Source organism: Arvicanthis niloticus, chromosome 12 (assembly GCF_011762505.2).
Source record: "Arvicanthis niloticus isolate mArvNil1 chromosome 12, mArvNil1.pat.X, whole genome shotgun sequence".
NCBI lineage: Eukaryota > Metazoa > Chordata > Mammalia > Rodentia > Muridae > Arvicanthis > Arvicanthis niloticus.
The window spans coordinates 37288325-37307575 of NC_047669.1; the positions used below are offsets into that span (position 1 = coordinate 37288325).

The 19251-nt window shown below is 38.9% G+C and overlaps 1 protein-coding gene across 5 annotated transcripts in view; it reads left to right on the forward strand.

Annotated features, from left to right (window-relative positions):
* The window catches only part of Cblb (Cbl proto-oncogene B), a 165380-nt gene extending 146688 nt beyond the window's left edge, over positions 1 to 18692 (forward strand). For all 5 annotated transcript variants that reach the window (XM_034515081.2, XM_034515083.2, XM_076943012.1 and 2 more), the window contains 2 exons: positions 3387 to 3506; positions 15137 to 18692. In XM_034515081.2, the coding sequence (XP_034370972.1) occupies positions 3387 to 3506; positions 15137 to 15396 (380 nt within the window). In that variant the 3' untranslated portion in view covers positions 15397 to 18692. The remainder of the gene's footprint in view (positions 1 to 3386; positions 3507 to 15136) is intronic.
* The last annotated feature ends 559 nt before the right edge of the window (positions 18693 to 19251 follow it).

Genomic DNA, 19251 nt, shown 5'->3' on the forward strand with positions numbered 1-19251 from the left:
CCCATGAAGCCTCTGTACCGTGGGTTCTTTTACAACAGTCGGCATCTCTAAGAGCTACCAGAAAACATGTTGTTACATTTTTACAAAATGTGTGATCTTTTTTCTAACGAAATACAGTGGCACATTGCTCGTGGTAATTCTTAACTCTAAGAGTAAAACTTGATGAAAGACATACTTACTAAATCACAGTTCAGCTCACTGCTTTTAGAATTGTAAAGCTGAACAAAGGGAGTTGCCCAACTCACTTTCCAGTAGCGACTACGGAAGTCTACCTGCTGCCTGGTGTTTTTAATTAATTAATGTACTCATAAATTATTTTGCAGTGTTGAAATGAGCTCCTTGAAAACTATGCCAACTTAAGGACAGAATAGATACATAAAAAATAGATACATAAAAAGATACTGCATTTTCTCAAAATATTGTATTAAATTTCCACCTCTTTCTGATAGCCTTCTATGCCCCGCACAGCTGAGTCTGGGAATAAGCCTTTCCACTGCTCCAAATTTCAGCTTTCGGACTGCAGAGCCGCTTTTCTGCAAAGAAGCTTCATGTCTCCAGTGGGCTAGAGGAAGGACAGCCATGCAGAGACTCAGCTCTGTTCTTCCTTTGTGTTTTCCACCTTGGGCTTTCACACAAGATGTCTTTTGGCAAAATTATAATTCCCACTAATGTGCGTGAGCCATCCTTTATGAAGGAGCTAGTCAAAGCGTAACAAAACCCAAGTCCTCAACAAAAGCTCCATGAGTTCCTGTCCACAAACCCAAGGCAACTGCTGGCATTTGTGCCTTTTTCTCTCTGTAACAAAAAGAGAGAGAGAGAGAAAGCGTCCCTTTGTGTGGGAAGGTTGAAATAGGCATTTCTACAGCTTCCTGCCAGCGTCTGTGCGGAAACAGCAGAGCTAGGACAGCACTAAGTTTTTGGGAAGGACCCAGGATGCACCCAGTGCTTGGCAGCCTTACGTCACCTTCCTCTCACTTTCCCTCTAACTTAGAATCTCTCTTGAAGTGCATATCCAATATTAACATCTCAATTTAATTTTAAAATCTAATGACGTTATTAAAAATACTTAATACTCTTAACTCTGAGATGTGGACATTCATCTGTGTAAGTAAAACTGAAAGAAATGCCATGTGATTGGCAACCACCATGGAAAAGGATGCAGTGGGCATTATTCTACTCAACCCTATTGAAACATCATTAATAATGGGACGAATCAGCTCGTGCCATCTGTAAGGTTGACAGAGGAGTCACATGAATGTCAGCTGCGGTGTCCTTCCCTTGTGGAGGCCATCATGTTCACATGTGAGAAGTTCAAGGGCAGGAACTGGACTCTAAACTCTCTCCAGCTCAGCAGCAGCCTCTGGGGATTTGCTGTAAGAAGTCAGGCAGGACCTCCCTATGCTGTAAATTAGACTCGGGACCACATTGCTTCTTAGCAGACTGAACACATTGTGTGTATTACAGTCTCAAAAAATATATATGACTGCATAATTACACATTGGCTGCAGCATTTTCAATTTGTGTGTTTTAATCATAAATATGGACATTGGCCGTACTTAGCTTTAAAAGAATTTAATTCAGCAAAGTTTTATTGATTTTCAAATTTCCCTTATCAGAGGACAGCTAGTAATTATAACACCCTGTAGTAATTATTCTACGTTGTGACATTCCCTTTGAAACACCAGCTCCAATTCCATAGCTCTCCTCATGGGATCCCCCTCCTCCCTGTCCCTTACCAGGAGAAACTTAGCTTGAAGCAAGGTAGAACGCGTCATGATGGAACAGATTCTAACTGGTTCTGCTCTTGATTTAAATAATTTATTGTATCCAGTCCCTTTTTAGGTAAAATGGTTTAATGGAAAAACATTTAAAAACTACAATTGTATATTTTGTAGTTCATTTATAGTACTAAAACATATCCAGATTTTAACTTTAAGTTCTCAGTTATTGTCTGGAAATACTGTAGAGATATGCATTAAGCCTGTGAGTTGCCTCTAAGGTGTAATAAGCAAGTACAGACACTATGACAGCAGGATAAAGCTAGTGACAGTTGCTCCAGGAAGAGAAAATAAGATAATAATTAGTTAACAGCTTTAAGTAGTGCTTACATGCTCTAGTCAAATATTAGTATATTAGTATAAAATGTTATTTTATACTATAGTATAAATAAAACAATATGTTAGTGTATATTATTTATAGTATGTATAGTATAAATAATATATGGTAAAATAAATATAAATAAAATACATAGTATAAATAATATTTTGCCAAATTCAAATGAATAACCAATGGACTAAATTATAGCCAAACTATATATACTTATAGTCCATCTTTCTTTATGGAAAGTATCTGTTTGCATGAATTTATTTTTAGTAGTTAAAATTTTTATTAAGAGCAAGCTAATTGCCAAACAGCCCTTTGCTGTATTTGAGTTAGGAGATACAATACAATTAAGGAAACTCCTGCTCTCCAAGGAACTTGGAATAACTTCAGAGATGGCACCAGCAGAAGGAAATAGATGCAGAAAGCATGAGGGTGGAGGGGATGGCTGTAAATTATTAGTGAGCCCAAGAAGTCAGAGATAATGTTCTTCTCTTCAGACAAGAGTGCTCGCTAAGGCCTTAAGCCCATACGCTGCTCATTTTAAAGTGGTTAGGCCTGCGATCCTTGTGACTTCTGCCAGCGCTGGCTTTCGTTGTCTCTTTAGTACCACTTGGTGAACTCCATCACGTATAGTGAAATAATTTTTCAGTCTACAGTTCACGTTTCACAATTTTACATGGCAGAGTATGAAATTCAGACTTTATTTTTCATAACGGTGTATTTTTTTTTGCAGTTGAACTTCAGTGAGCCAACCTGAGAACTTGGTCTTAGCATAGTTTGGGACTTCCAAGATAGTGCAATTAATAAAAAAAAAATCTTATATTGACAGATTTTTTTATGCAGACATTAATTCATTTAAAAATTGCAAGCTTCAGGTCTGTTTACAGATTTATCTTGATGGTCAGCTTCAGGAGCCCCAGTGATCCACCAGTTCTCCCATAATGCAAAGCGGACAGCATTTACTTCATGTTGTTTTTTTCCCATCAGCTTTCATTCATTGAAATGCATAGGTAGGGATAGAAATTTGAGTTAAGAGGAGTAAGTGATCTGAAAAGATAAAGATCCATACTCTTAATTTTGGAAGTAAAGGGAATAGTTCTAACCTAAACAAATGAATGACTTTGAAACTGCACAGTCCTTTGGGTATTACCGCTCATGAAATTAGTTGACCAATTCATTATCAAAATCTATAGTCTTGAGAAAGTTCACAGAATGCTTTCTTCAGCCAAGCAGCAGGGATCATCTTTTTAATTAAAATATATATATATATCTTTATTTTTAAGATCCCTTTTTTGACCCAACAAGTGGCCAAGTTCCATTGCCTCCTGCCAGGAGAGCACCGGGAGACAGCGTCAAAGCCAACAGAGCTTCCCAGGACTATGACCAGCTGCCTTCATCTTCTGGTGAGTTGGCTGAGAGCGGTAACAATATTGTCCTGTGTGTTTACATCGCCTTTTTCTCTGTAGCCTCCATCTTTAGTTTACTGCACTATACCAAAGCATTCACTTACTTTTGACGTCCTTCGCAGTTGGCTTGTAAAGCATATATTATGAAAACAACACCCAGAAAACTACCTCAGGGAAAGAAAAAGGGAAGCTTAAAAATGGTGTGTGAACAGTCAGCAAACTCACAGTTTTTGCTTTGGGATGCAGTCTTTATTGTAACTTCCGTTTGTCTCATCCAGATCTGAGAAATCCAGAAAATACCCTTGAGCATCTGCCCGTGCTGGTTTTTTAGTTTGGTTTTGATTTGGTTTGTTGTTTTTTACTTTTTGTTGTTGTTTGTTTGTTGAATTTCACATTAAGACTGAAGACTCTTTAAAATTCCTATCGGTAACAAACCATGTTACTGTTAATTGTTTATTATGGGGTTTTTGTTGTTGCTTTTGTTGCGCTGTTGTTTGTGGTTGGTTGGTTGGCTGGCTGGCTGGCTGGCGTATTGGTTAGTTGCTGTTAGTTTTGGGGTTAATTTGTTTTTTAAGACAGTGTTTCCTGTAGACATCTGTCCTTCCTAAAACCTGTCATTATCCCAGACTCCATCATTCATTGATTTGCTTGACTCATTTGTCTGTCTCTTCTGCTAGTATTTTAACACTGAAGCAAGGAGTGTCACCCCAGGTTGCTAGAGTTAATACCACAGGCCAGATGCTAATCAACAAACGTCCATTTCTAACATTTCGAAGCCTCAACAAGTGCCAGGCATTTGGTATCTGATGAAAACCTACTCCCTTCTTCATCAGGGCCCATCTTCCCACTGGTGTCGGGAAGTGTGGGCCTTTTTACTGGATATTAATTGCTTTCCTGAGAGTTCCACTCTCACAACTTACTCAGCCACTCTAAAGGCCATAGCGCCACACTGCCGTAATGCCAGCACTCAGAAGCCGAAGCAGGAACCTTACACCATGTTTAGCAACAGACTGAGATAGGCAGTGGCATAGGAAAGCCAAGACCAGCATGGCCTACATAGGGAAATCCTGTCTCCAAACAATCTGCTTAAGTGAGACACAGTAGTATTATGTATCCAGTTATCCTCCTGGATGTCCAAAGCATAAGTATATTGATGGGGACAAGAAGGAAGATATGTTAAATGCAATGCATGCACGGGACCCTCGGAATAGTTGAGCTCCTTTGAGTTTTATCAGTTGTGTAGTTTTTCCACAGTGCTGAATAGGAGATGGAGAATTCTCCATAAAACCTCAAAAGTGTTAACACTTGTATATGACCTGGGAAAACACAAAAACTTAACCCTTTCAGGTTTTGCTCCATGTTGTCTGCCTGTTCATGTGTAGCCACTCAGAGCTTTCAGATCCATCTTTGTATAGATTGTAGTTCCAAGTAAAACAGACTGTCAAAGCATGGAAATCAAGGAGGGAAAATACCTGCCAGCCTCATGAGACATAAGAAAGCAAAGCCATTACTTAAGTAATGTTGAAGTACACCTTTGGCCAAAGCACCACGTCTGACTTGAAATGATGTATCCAGACCTTCAACTCTGTTAAAATAAAGGTATTCATTCACATAGTCAGTTGAGTTATTACCAGTCACTGTTTTCACAGATTCTTCTGTGTGGACTGCATAACGTGGGTGTGGTAGAGTCAAGAGCATCACTCATGTGCAGGATTTCAAGTGGCGTGGATTGGGGTTAACATTACAATAGAAGTTTCAAGAGTTCTTTGACTAACAAACAGAAAAGGATCCACTTGACAGGACTAAACTAGGTTTTCCCTAAGAAATTAAAAAAAAAATACTGATAACCAGAGCCAGTAATAGCATCAAGTATTTCATCTGGCTTCCTAAACCTTTTCAAATTCTAGCAAAGCATAGGACTGGTGCCCTGTGTTATACACTAGCAAAGCCTAGATGTGTTTGTTGGCAAGAAACATGCTAGTTTTTTTTTTTTTTTCCTTACAGGAGTACATCTGTACTAGCCTCTGGATTAGGTGTTCTGACCTAGATGCTATGTGCATTCACAATCTGTTCTTGTCAAAGGCCCTTTTAAATGATTTAACAACAACAACAACAAAAAAGTCTATAATCTCTCAGAACTACATAACTGATAGTAGATAACTCATCATTGAACTATGAAAAGAACAGTTCTAAAAAATTCAGAAATAGTTTTATCAATGTAAAATTATGTTCCTCGTGTCCCCCTGTAAAAACATTGTGCAAGTGCTATATAGCTACAAGGCACTTCAAGTGCATTCATTCCTCTCAAAGGAAGTATTTCATAGATTAAAAATGAATGTTGCCATTGGTATTTTTTAGCAAATGATTATGTGATAAAACACACTTATAAAAAAATAAAAATTTCACTGGCTTTTTTTAATATCACATACTTCTGGATCAGGGCAACATTTTTTGGTTTTCAAGACAGAGTTTCTCTGTGTAGCCCTGGCTGTCCAGAAACTCACTCTGTAGACCAGGCTGGCCTCGAACTCAGGAATCTGCTTGCCTCTGCCTCCCAAGTGCTGGGATTAATGATGTGTGCCACCACTGCCCGGCAGGGGAACTTTTTTTTGCCAGTAATCACACACAGCTCGTGTCACTAATAGCAATGTGTATTTATAAAATTTTGATGCTGTTTCACATAATATAAATTGTGCTGCCATTTGACTTCCTTAAGCATCCCATAATGCTTGTTCTTACATGCAGTGTCACCCTTGAAGGAGATCATTCATATCGTTAAATGTTCCTTCAAGGGCTCCCAATGAAGAAGTTAGAGGACTGAAAGAGCTGAAAGGGTTGGTGGCCCCAAGAGGAGAGCAACAGAGCCAGCCAACCAGAGCTCCCCAGGATCTAAACCACCAGCCCGGGAGCACAAAGGGAGGCACCCATGACTTCAGCTGTATACTTAGGGGAGGATGGCCTTGTCAGGCATGGGAGGGAGAGGAGATCCCTGGTCCCATGAAGGCTGAACACCAAGCAGGGAGGAATTCGAAGGTGGGGAGGGGGGAGTGGCGGGTAGGTGGGGGCACTCCCTTGTGGAGGCAGGAGGGGGGATGGGATGGGGGTTCTTGGGTGGTGGGGGAATGGGGGGAGGGGATAAAATCTGAAATGTATTTTAAAAAAATTAAAAAAATATATCTTAAAAAAAAAAGAAGTTCCTTCAAGGACATGAAACAATGCTAAAATGTCCATGACTCACATGAAAGAATTTTATTTCTAAATATACTGAATATAATGAAAATTAAGGAGGTGTTGTTACAAGGGGAATGAGCTGAGGTGCTTTGCCCTTTTTTTATTATTAGCTTTATGGAAAATTGAAGGACTGTTGAGCAGATTGTTACATTAGTAATCCTTTGAAGATTTCACCTGGAAATGATAGTTGTAATTCACACAGGGTGTAGAGCTGTGTTTGAGTCAGTGGTGGGGTAAATAGCCATTAACACTTAGTTCTGATTCCACGATGGAAACGTCAGTGAGGTTGATCTCTACCAGTGCACCTGGTAGTTGATTGATGCTGTGTGAAAACCTTCACGAGTGCAGCTCTTTAAAACCTTGGGGCTGAAGTGCTTTTCCACGAAGATCTGAAACACTCACGTGCTGCATTCTCTGTATTCCATGCACAAGTTATGTGCACAGTCTATGTGAAGATTCTTCATCTGTTCATGTTTCACTGAACCTTGTATGAACTCATGTGTTGATTAAACAGTGTCCAAGACTGTAGTGACTCAGCATCACAATGTAAATTGGCTCCGAAATTAATTGACAGTGCTTATATTTGAATAACAAGATTGTAATATATTTTACAATTTTGTTCATTCTTTATTCAGTTGAATTCATGTTATTTCTTCTAATTATCAACTATTAGAGAACATAAAAAACATAAGAAAATTACTAGTCAAAGAGTGTTCATGTTTATTCCAATAGTTGTACCCATTTACTAAATTACTGCAAGTCTATATCCCAGACTATATGTAGATGTTATATAATGTTTATTAAACATTTACTATATGATAGAAATTCTCATAACTATTTTAGGAAGCTAGAAATGAGAATCATACATGTCATTTAATATACAAAGTATATTTTATACATAATTCTATGTAGAAACATATATGATATTTTATGATATTTTATATAATTTTATATAATGTATATGCTGTTATATATACTTTAAACATAGCTATAATATATGAATATAAAATATGTACAACCGCAGTAAGCTTAATTTATAGATTAAATAAAAACAGCATGTTTTACTAATCTGCTAAGAATCCCACATCAACAAGTGTCAGGCCAATAAAATGTAAGTTGATTCTAACGATTTTAGTAAGTTATGCAAACATTTATTCTTTCATTGTTAATGAAGTTTGTGTTGTGATTCCCTCAGTAGGCAAGCTAAAACCAAGTTAAGACATAATCAAAAATCACACCTTCGTGGAACAATGGTTGCTACAATACTCGTGGTTCTCCTCTCTAGTAAAACAGAGGAAGGGCCATGAAGGAGCAGCGGTGTCAATAGAGCAGTGGACAGCACTGGAAGCAATAAACACCTCAGGACCTCAGCAGAGCCCTTGCCTGGGTTCCCGATGCTCTTTCTTGTCTGACGATCCCCTTCAGCATCTCTGTCTCGATTCGTGAGCAGCTAGAGTCTGTAACGCAGAGGGAACCTAAGCTGTTTAGCTGTGGTTCTGTGGATTGCATGAGCATGACATACACATTCAGAAACACAATGTAGTTACCAGTAGTAAGGAGGGAAATCCCTTAGAGCTGTGCTACGGAGGTGTCCCGTGCATTCCCAGTTGATTTTTGTCCCGTGGTAAGAGATAGGGGTTGGATTTCAACCCTCTCCATGTGATACTGGATTTTCCCAGCACCATTTCTGAGGCATCCCTTTGCCTGTTGTGTGATTTTAGTGACTGTGTAAGAGCTGGTTGGCAGCAGATGTGTAGGTTCTGATTAGTGCCATAGCCTCCGAGTCAGTCCATTGCAGTCTGACTCTGCAATGCATCTTGCAGTCTGGTGTGTGAGGCCTCCGGCTTTCTTCTGTCTGTTCAAGGTTGCTTTGGTTCTTTGAGATCCCTGAGCTTTCATATGAATCGTGGAGGTTTTTTCCCCACTCTGTGGATATGATCATGGGTATTTTGACTGCAATGTGAATCCACAGATGGATTTGAATCTATAGAATAATTTATATAATAATAATAATAATAATAATAATAATAATAATAATAATAATAATATATTATAGACATTTTATCAGTAGTCTATAAGTTCATGGATGTGGAGAGTTTTCATTTTTGTTTTTCATGTCAGATTCTTCAATTGTTGCTTTATAACTCTACTTCCAGAATTAGGTTCATTCCTGAATGTGTTATCTATAGGTTTTATGGGTTTTATATTATTGGATTGCTTATATATAGAAAGCTACTAATTCTTGTATGTAGGCTCTGAATTCTGCTACACTACTGAATTAATACTAATACTGTTTTCATAGACTTCTTAGGTTTTGTGTACAAACATCATGTACACACAAAAATCATTCACAAGAAGTGTCAGTTTAACTCCTCCCTTCTTTATTTTTATGGCTTCTGGCTTGTTTCTTGTTAAGATATTCTGTTTGAAATGTATAGTTTTATACTGAATAACCTGATGGCAATGGGCACCTTGGTCTTGTGCCTGATCTCAGAGAAAATACTTGTAGCTTCTCTCCATTCATATTAATGTCATCTAGGGGTTATTGTACTTAATTCATGCTATATTGAGGAGTTTTATCATAAAGAAGTGTTAAGTGGTATCAAATGCTTCTCGTGAATCTACTGAGATCATATATGGTCATATGGTTTTCATATTTTATTCTGTCAGTTTATTGATTTCCGTATGTTGAACTACCTTTTAACTCTGGGAATGCAACCAACTTCAATAATGGTGAATAAACCTGAATCCCTGGAATGAAACCAGTGTGCTATGGTGAATGATTTGTGACTCACTATTGAGTTTGATTCCATGGAGCTTTGTTGAGAATATTTGTATCTGTGTTCATCAGAAATATAATGGTTGATAGGCGGTTGTTGTTACTGCTGCTGCATACTTGTCTGGTTTTGGAAGTTGGATAGTGCTGGGTTCTTGGGGGTTTAGTGCTGATAAATTGTGAAAATCCAATGAAAAGAAACTAGGTGGCTCAACGTCAGCAGTGAAGCCTTCCGGTGAGAGACTTCATTGGTGATTCAATCTCATACCACCGTTGTTCTCTTCAGATTCCTGTGTCTTCAGGGTTCATTTGACTCATTTTACATGTCTACAGATGTCTATCTCTGGGTTTTCCTCTATGTTTGTAGGAATCTCTATGGTTGTATTTCTCTGGCTGAGATTGCACTGCTTTATTTTTCCTCTCTGACGGTACCTACTTGCTTTTTCAATTAACCTGTCTGGAAGCTTATCCTGTTTAAGTTTCTGAAGAACCAGTTCATGGTTCCACTAATCCTTTCCAGCACTTATTTCTGCTGATAGTCTTGTTGTTTACTCCCATGGACTACATTAGGTTTAGGTTTGTTCTTGCTTTTCTAAGTACTGGAGATTGAGGGTTTTTTGGGTTTGTTTGAGTTTTGGGGGTTTTGTTTGTTGTTGTTGCTGTTGTTGTTGCTACTGCTGCTGCCATTGTCTTGTGGGTTTTTTGATTGGTTGGTTGCTTAGTTGGTTTTGTTTTTGTTTATTTAGTTGGTTGGTTGGTTGGTTGGTTGATGCCCCTGTTTCTGCCCCCCACCCCCCACCCATCCATGTCCAGGTAAAGATCCTCACAGCATGCTTTTATACCTTTGGATATCCCTTGTTACATTTTGTACGTTTTTTTCTTTTGTGTTTCCATTTACATCAGTGTCGAAATTTTAGGATGCTCCCAACTTTCTTCATGACCCACTTGCTTGTTAAAAAGAATCTTCCATTTCTATGGATTTACAATTTTCAGAATCTTTTTGTTGAGTCATATGTTATTCCCTTTTGATCAAAAAGAATAGATGGCACCACTTCAGTTATTTTCAATTTGTTTTCTTATCTGGAATATCTTGACAGATGCAGGATGTTGAAATCTTGCCACCATCACCATATTGAAGGCTATCTGGCCTTTCATATCCAATGGCTTTGTTACATAAAATTGGGTATTCTGATATAGATTCACTCATATTGCCTTGTTAATTGGCTCCTTTATTCATTGTAAGGTGAATTTGTCTCTTCAGGTTAATTTTAGATGTAATGTACCCAATCCTATCTGCCTTAAGCTTCTGTTCAGAACCTCATTAACCATCCTTTACTCTCAACCTGTTTGTGTATTTACTAATAGAAGTGAGTTTGTTTGCATGACTCTGGCGACTGGCTTAACTGAGGAGTGAGAGAAGGACAGACACACTGACATACACAGAAAAGCTAAGCTAGGATCAGGTGGCCTGAGACTCTTCATGTATTTACTGTATACAGTCGACCACAGAAACAGGAATTTCAATGACAGACAGAAAAGGCAGCAGGGATAATATATAAAACTATATAACTGAACAAAGAATTGGTGTAACCTCCATAGGAGCAATTTCTGTCAGGGATCATTTCTCAGACTGTTTAGATCTGGAGAGAGGCAGCTATAGTGGACACTTTCTGCACATACTCTCAATATTCGCATTCAGACCCAAGGAAGGCTTTCTCATCTCTGAGCCTCACTAGGGCAGTCTTTGCTGCTTCTGTAGGGCTGAAGACTTAGAATGTTTGACATGGCCATGCCCACATAAAACAATACACGTTTGTTGAGGAATTCACTAGCTCCCTACAGTCTTAGGAGACTTATTATTGGAAAACCTGTGTGTGTGTGTGTGTGTGTGTGTGTGTGTGTGTGTGTGTGTCTTGGACATATGACTTTATCCTTTTTTTTCTTTATTTTTTTGCTGGTTCATTATGCTTGTTCCATTCATTTCAGGATGTAGGACTTCTTATACATATTTAGGAGCTTTCTCTGGTAATCAGAGAATTTCTCAGTGATGGCCTTCTTGGAAGGTCTTTGTTCCCTGGTGGATATCATCATCATGACAAGCATTGTTTTATTTCAAGAATCTGAATATACTCCTTAATGCTTTCCTGGCCTATAAAGTTTCTGCTCAAAAATTCACTGTTTCTCTGATATCGTGCCTTTAGGGGTGACTTTGATCTTTCCAGTGGTAGATTTAAAGTTGTTTCTTTGTGTTCTGTAGTTTGGACAGTTTAATTGTAATAAGTTATGTGATGGGTTTTATTTTTTTTTTTTCGTGTTCATTGGGATGCTGTATGTGTCCTCTACCCAAATGTTTATATCTATTCTATGATCATGAAAGCTTTTGCTATTATTCATAGGTTATCAATGAACTTTTTTGCCCCTGATGGAATTTTTCTCCTTGCCTTCAGGTATTCCCAAAATATCAATTTGGGCTTTTTTATTGTTTTGTTTCCTTGTTTGTTTCTCATTTACTAGTATGCCAGAGATCTTCAGTGCTTTATGCTTTGTTGTGAGAACAAACAAAGTGCTTCAAAAGACACATGTTCAAGTCCATGCTTCCGCCCCTAGATTCTGTGAGCTGCTGATGTTTCCATTCTGAATTTTGCGTGTCTAAGATGTGCTTGATTCTCTTTCAGAATCTCACTTTACATTTCTTATCCCCATTGCCCACACTCCCTTCCTCATTTCACTCACCTGGTGATTTTAATTTTTTTTTTTCTTTTTGAGCTCTCATGTTTTTATCCTATCCATTCCTTTTAAGTTCTTTTGTAAAGTATTTGTGTATCTTTCTTTTGAAATTTGTTGCTGGTGTTAGGTTTTTCTAGAGGCATTATACTACCTTTTTGTTTCTCAAATTTTTATGTTCCTATTTTGAAATTTGTACCCCTGGTTAATTAGTCATTCCTACTTTTATATGATAGTCTTATTAGGGGTGGAGCCTTTGAGATCCATCCCCAGTGCCTATGAACTGGTGTTGTATTTATACAGGTCAAAAGAACTGGAGATGTTATGGGTACCGCTTTGCTTTTTATATATAAAAGACACTGCCTCACAGCAGGTGTCTTGGTCCTCTGGCTCTCACCCTCTTTCTACGATCCTCTTCCTCAGTGTCCCCTGAACCTTAGGCATTTATTTAATATACAGTGTTGGTTCTGAGTCTAGCTGGTCACCAACTCTCATTTCTCAGGTTCTTATGCAGTTTGGATTAGTGAATTTGAGCACTGTATATGTATTGCCAAAATCAGGTATACTAGTTGTGTGTGCGTCACAGGAATGGAGACCCACTAGCCACTTAACAGGTAAAGAGATATGGGCAGCAAACTGTGTATGGAGCTCACTGTATCGATACTGCTGAGATTGAATTGGTCGTCCTTGTTGTATATTGAGGTGGGAGGATGGAAATCAGTGCAGGCCCTGTTGGGGCTCATTCTCCTTCAAGCAAGGCATTAGTGACCATAGCAGTCATATGGAGTTTGCCGGACCAGTTCTCAGCCAATAAATAGTGAGGGCCTGGATGCTGCTCAGGGACATATAGTTTAATTACAAAGGAAAACCTAATACAGCTTTTGGCAAGACACAGAAATCATAAGTTCTTTACAGACCTGTAATATATATTATCTATAGCTACACTATTTATAAATGGGAATTTTTCTGTGGGACAAGAAAAATTAAAGTAGGACTGTTACTCGGTTTTATGTAGAAACAGAGTTTTTAATTTATATGTGTTGGATTGACCCTCCCATTTCTGTTAATGGGATGATCCTTTTACAAGTTACCATCTCATGAAAAAGTGCTGTGCTTGATCAAAAGAAACAATGTGGCTGGTAATTTTTATGTTTTGATTTTTATTGGAATTGCAGCTTGTACTGTCATCTGAAGCTATTATGGGAGCTGACAGGGCCAGAAAGAATAGGAAGAAGTGGGGAGGAACTCAGCTAGGCCTTCACAACTCACTTTATTGTGTCTTTTTTTATTATTACAAGAAAAAATACTCAATTAGTATCATTGTCTATGGCCCTGCTGCTTCTTAAACTCTGCAAGTCTAAAATGCACTTATGTATGTAGATAGGTGGATAGGCATGTTCTGTGTAGGTAACGATCCCATGCCCTGGGGATTTGTATTAATTGATTAATTGTCATTGTTCTCAACAGTCCTGTATGTTCATGCGTACCAATGTTATATTAAGCTATTATCCAGGATGGGGATATAGCTTAGTAAATGATGTACTTTTTGTACAGCTATAAAAGACTGAGTTTGGATCCCCAGAACCCATTTGAAGCCAGATATGTTAGAATGACTATAATCTCAGCTACTTCCAGTGGACTGGGAGTAAGAAACAGGAGAATCTCCAGAATCTTGTAGGCCATCCATCCTGATGTATGCAAAGGTGAACAAGAGATGCAGCCTTAAACAAGGTGGAAGGCAAGGACTGACCCAAGGTTGCCCAATGATCACCACATGTGGGTCATGGCATATGTGTACCCACTCTCTCATACACACACACACACACACACACACACACACACACACACACACACACAAACATGGACACATCTACACATACTGCTGCACACATTAAGAGACTGCATAAAAGAAAAAAAAAAAAAGAATGAATTACCTTCATAGTCCTGAACCATAAGCCAATCTCCTCCTGATGCTTTTTTTTTTCTCTCTTTGCGTTTTCTTGGGCAAAATTATCTGCATCAGAATCTAGCGTGTTTGCTCGAGCAAAGCCACATTTAATTTGTTCAACCTGTTGGCTAACAAAGTCAAACCATCTGCTGTTTTTGTTTCCTTTTTCCTTGGTATAAGAGAAGTGCAGCAAATTAACTTGGAAACCCAGGGAGGAGGAAGCCCTACGCTGTATTTCTCACAGGAGCTCCTCCAGCACATGAGCAGGGCAGAGATCATTTGGGGACTATTCTGTATTTTTAAAATTGAGTCATAAGGGATCCTTATCCCTCTGGTAGGAACCTCTTCTTCTTCCTCATCTTCTCCTCTTCCTCTTCTTCTTCTTCCTCCTCCTTTTTCTCTTCTTCCTCATCCTCTTCCTTTTTCTCTTCCTCTTCTTCCTCTTCTTCCTCCTTCTCCTCCTCTTTCTCTGCTTCCTCCTCTTCCTCCTCTTCTTCCTCCTCTTCTTCCTCCTCTTCTTCCTCCTCTTCTTTCTCCTTGCAGCCACAGTCTGTGCCACAGTTGAGAAATATATAATTTGTAACTAATCAGATCTTGCCACTTTTACCCTGGACTTAACTGCTATTGCAGTAGGATGGTTGGTTGGTTGGTTGGTTTGTTTGTTTGTTTTAAAGCAACTCTTTTCTGGCCGGAAAAGTAAAATATGGAATCAGAAAATAAGTATGATAGTTTTCTGTCAAACTACTACATTCTCCCACCACATTCTAATTTTTTAAAAATGAAATAACATTTTCCACTCCACAATAATCTAGCCAACAAATAAACATAGTTGTAGAGAAAATGGAAAATAGTATTTAGCATAAAATAATGAAATAACAGTGTTGTCTTCTGTAGTGTTCATTTTTATCCCACTGTTTCAATGCTATCTGTCTTTGACAATCTCCACAGATGGTTCGCAAGCACCAGCCAGACCCCCCAAACCACGACCCCGAAGGACTGCACCAGAAATTCATCACAGAAAGCCCCATGGGCCCGAGGCGGCGTTGGAAAATGTCGATGCAAAAATTGCAAAACTCATGGGAGAGGGGTATGCCTTTGAAGAGGTGAAGAGAGCCTTAGAGATTGCCCAGAATAACGTGGAAGTGGCCAGGAGCATACTTCGAGAATTTGCCTTCCCTCCTCCCGTCTCCCCACGTCTGAATCTATAGCAGCCAGAACTGCAAGCACCAAAGGGTAAAACAGTTAACAAATATTCCAGGAGTGTGGAACAGAAGGACTGAGAGAGGAATGCAGAAGCCACAGTGTCTTTCCGTGGCATCTCCAGAAGGCAACCTGGAGTCCAGATTCTCTGGTACCATAGCCCTCTGAGGATGCCCACGCTACAGCTTCTGTGTTTGTGCTAGCCATACTTTGAAATCAGGGTTGAACTGATAAAATAATTTAAAGACGTTTACTCCCCCTTGAACTTTGAATCTGTGAAATGCTTTTCCTTGTTTACACATTGACAGAATTGCAGTTTGTCTCTGTTTTTGATTCCTGTACTGTGTTCCTGACAGGCCCTGTTCAGTCAGTCAGGTCTGCTGTAAGTTTTTCCATGCCCGCCCTGCTGCCCACATCGGCGGCTAAACCATCTCATTGTGTTGCTGTCTATCCGGGCCCCACCTCATGTCCCGAGGTCCAGTTCCATTTCTCCCAATCACACGGCACACTAGTCTGAAGGTCCTGATTGTCCAGTGTTTCAAACTAATGCAGACAGAAAAAGAAAAACGTGTGTGGTCTTGTCTTCACTACTGAGTCTTTTCTTTGCGAACCATCACTGTTGAGAGGTGGGGGAAAACCTGAATGTATAAAGCATTTATTTGTCAATAAACTGCCTTTTGTAAGGGGTTTTTATATACTATAAAATAACTTCTCTTGTTAGTTTAAGTTCTGTGACCTTTAGGTTTCTGAACTCTCCCTCTCGTCCACCCAAGGAGTGTCGTGTCGCTGTAAGAGTGGCTGCTGCAGATGCAGGAGAAACAGGCTTGATGAGACAGTGCTTGTACTACAGTGCCATAATGAGATCCCCTGATATTTATGCCTGCATCACTTTTAGGAGAGATGGAAAAGGGGGCCACCACCCCGAAATATGTTAGTATGCCTTTAGATAAGGTCATGGACATACAAATTTTTCCCAAGCGGAATAGAGTCTGTTTTCTATTTTATGATGTCACCCTGGCTCCTCACAGTGTGGGAGCCCCCTAAGGCACTGATGACTGTTATGTATCACTGCTACTGCGGGCCTTGTTACTTGCAAAACTCTTAGTACCCTTTCTCCAGTCATGTAGGATCTCTGTTTACTCTGTGGGTTTTGTCACTGACTGCTCTGCGTTGCCCCATCCAGTAAGATGAAATGGTGGTACTACAGATGCATACTGACCATCTGTAATGTGCTTTGCACTCTTCTTGGCTTTGAAAGCACAAAAACTCTCACACGTGGACTCCACCATATTTTTTGTGTAGACGCATTTGGTGGTAAATGTCTTCAGTCTGATGGGTGATGAAGCTTCAAAGATTGATGCGAGGACTTTAGACCGCTGTGGCAATTTCAGGTTTTTTTGTTTTGTTTTGTTTTGGATTGGTTGGTTGGTTGGTTGGTTGGGTTTTTTTTGCATCCCTAATAGTGGGGGAGAAAAGAATAAAAACTATCTCTGTGCAAAAATGCTTGAACCACATTTTCATAGTTTCTAAAGGTGGATTTAGTTGTAGGTTTCTATGGATGTTTCTTACCACTCCTTACTCCACACTCAGTTTCACATACAGAGATGCCTCAGATAATCACTCATCCTGACAAAGGACAAGATAGTACATCAGACAGATTTGATGGAGCTGCCATTGTACAAGACTCATGGACAAAGCTATGTTTATCCAGGAAGGGGATCCAGCACATTCTTTTGCAGTCTGGCTTTCATGGAATGAGACAAGATTTGAGGACTTAGAGTCCTTGCATATTTTAGGTTTGTTCGGATGGTCCTATGTTGTTTCTGCTACCAGAGGGGTATTTTTTTTAATGTTTTTAGATTCTATACCTGGGAGGAGGTATGAATGCAAGTTGTTTTTATACTTTTTACAATTGGCTGTTGTTTTATTATCTGCTCTTAATTTTTTTTTACTTGTTTTATAAGTTTTGATACAGTGCTATGTATTTGGGGCTTCACGTAAATTGCCAACAATCGGCATAGCCTAAAACCCAGAGTTGGCCCTTCGTTGTCCTAACACTGTTAAAACATCCTTAAAAGATGAGTAGGTTTACAACAGGAACACTGGGACCCACAGCACACTGTCCTCCACTCTCAGATGATACAAGAGATTTTCATCAAGAATTTAAAAGCAAAAGATGTGCTGACACATTTTATTGGGACCTGAGGTTTAGGGGGCAGAGTGAAGTGTAAATAATTTTCTGGATTGTACCAAGATCTCTGCTGCATCCACTCAGTAGCTACTTGCTGGTTTTCTCATCAAGAAAAGTGAATCTTATGAGTCATACGTAAGACAAAACAAACAGAAAATGTGAAATCCTGTGAGGGCAGAAATTGTTTGAAAAAATAGTTCAATTTTTTTTTTTTTTTTTTTTTTTTTTGTTAAGAGGACTACTGGTCAATACCTTGACATGTTCCACTTTGTTCCCTCTGACCCAGATGTGCCTCCCAGTGCTCAAGCCTAGATAATAGAGTTACCCTTATTTAATATAATCTACAGAATTAAAACAAACCATGGCTAATTGTAACTGTTATGGGATCAATCTTCATTGTATTCCCAGAATCCAGGGGGTTTTTGTTTTTTATTTTTCCTTTCCTTTTATCCTCCCTACCCCACCACTGACTTCTTGGTATCTGATACATCACAGCCAATTTTTTTCTGCTCAAATCCGGCATTTTGATGCTTAACATATCTTGCTTCCACAATTACAGTTGTTAGCCCTTTCCCATGTTCCCCCTGCCCACACTACAACAGAGCCCTAGCTGCAGCCTCCAGGGGTCTGTTGGCTAACTCAGTATTTCACACACCCAGGACACATGCAGAGTTCTTCAGAATGTGAACTTCCTAATTATTCAGTTCCAGAAGCATTTCCTGCAGTTTGAACGTGACTTTGCCTCTTGGATTTTCAACTTGAAGCTTTAGTTTGCACTGAATTATCTCATCTGGTTTTAAAATGTCTCAAATGGACTGATTTGGAAGCAAAATGTGGTATCTTTTAAATATTGATGCAGGTACTTTCTGTAAACCTGAAACGTTAGAGATTTGAGGAAGACTTTCCGGAAAAAGACAGCAACAGAAAGAAAGTTTTCTTCTCGGTTCCTATTTTTATTGTTTAGAAATGCAGTTTTTAAGACTTGTCTAACATGGCAAAATAGCTATGTATTCAATTAATTTATATTTTATTCATTCTTTTTCAATTCTGATATGTAACCTCAAGTACTTTATCTGTTCTTTTAAGGTATTTTATAAAATGAATGTTAACAAATGCCTTTTGTATGTTATTTCACAAGTGAGCACAAATATTTCTTTGAGAGCATACTTCTGATGTTATTTTTCCATAGGATATGGAAATGGCACTAGAGAGCTATCTGGGCAGACATGTCTACCTTAGAAAATGACTAAGTCACCAGGTGCCAAACCCGCACAACTTAAAGACAATCTAAACTCTGTCATGTCAGAGACCTGAAAGTCAGTTTTTAAGGATACAGGTAATGAGGACCCTTATTAATGAAAAGACTGCTTTGGAGAGGATTACACTAGATAATGAATGGACATTTCCTGATTAAATGTAACATCTGTTCTTTAAAATCTTTGCATTTTTAATCACTGGATATGGCCAGAGATTTAAGGTGGGATGAGCAACCATACAGAGAATAGATGTTTGATAAGAGTAAGTAAGAGTTCTTGGTGAGTAAATGCAAGAGCCAACAAACCATCAGGGGCAGCTGCCATCATGAGATACCCTATTCAGGGAACTCATTCTATATCGAGAATCAACAAAATGTTATGAAATTAACTGGAACATGGAAAATTCTGGACACCAT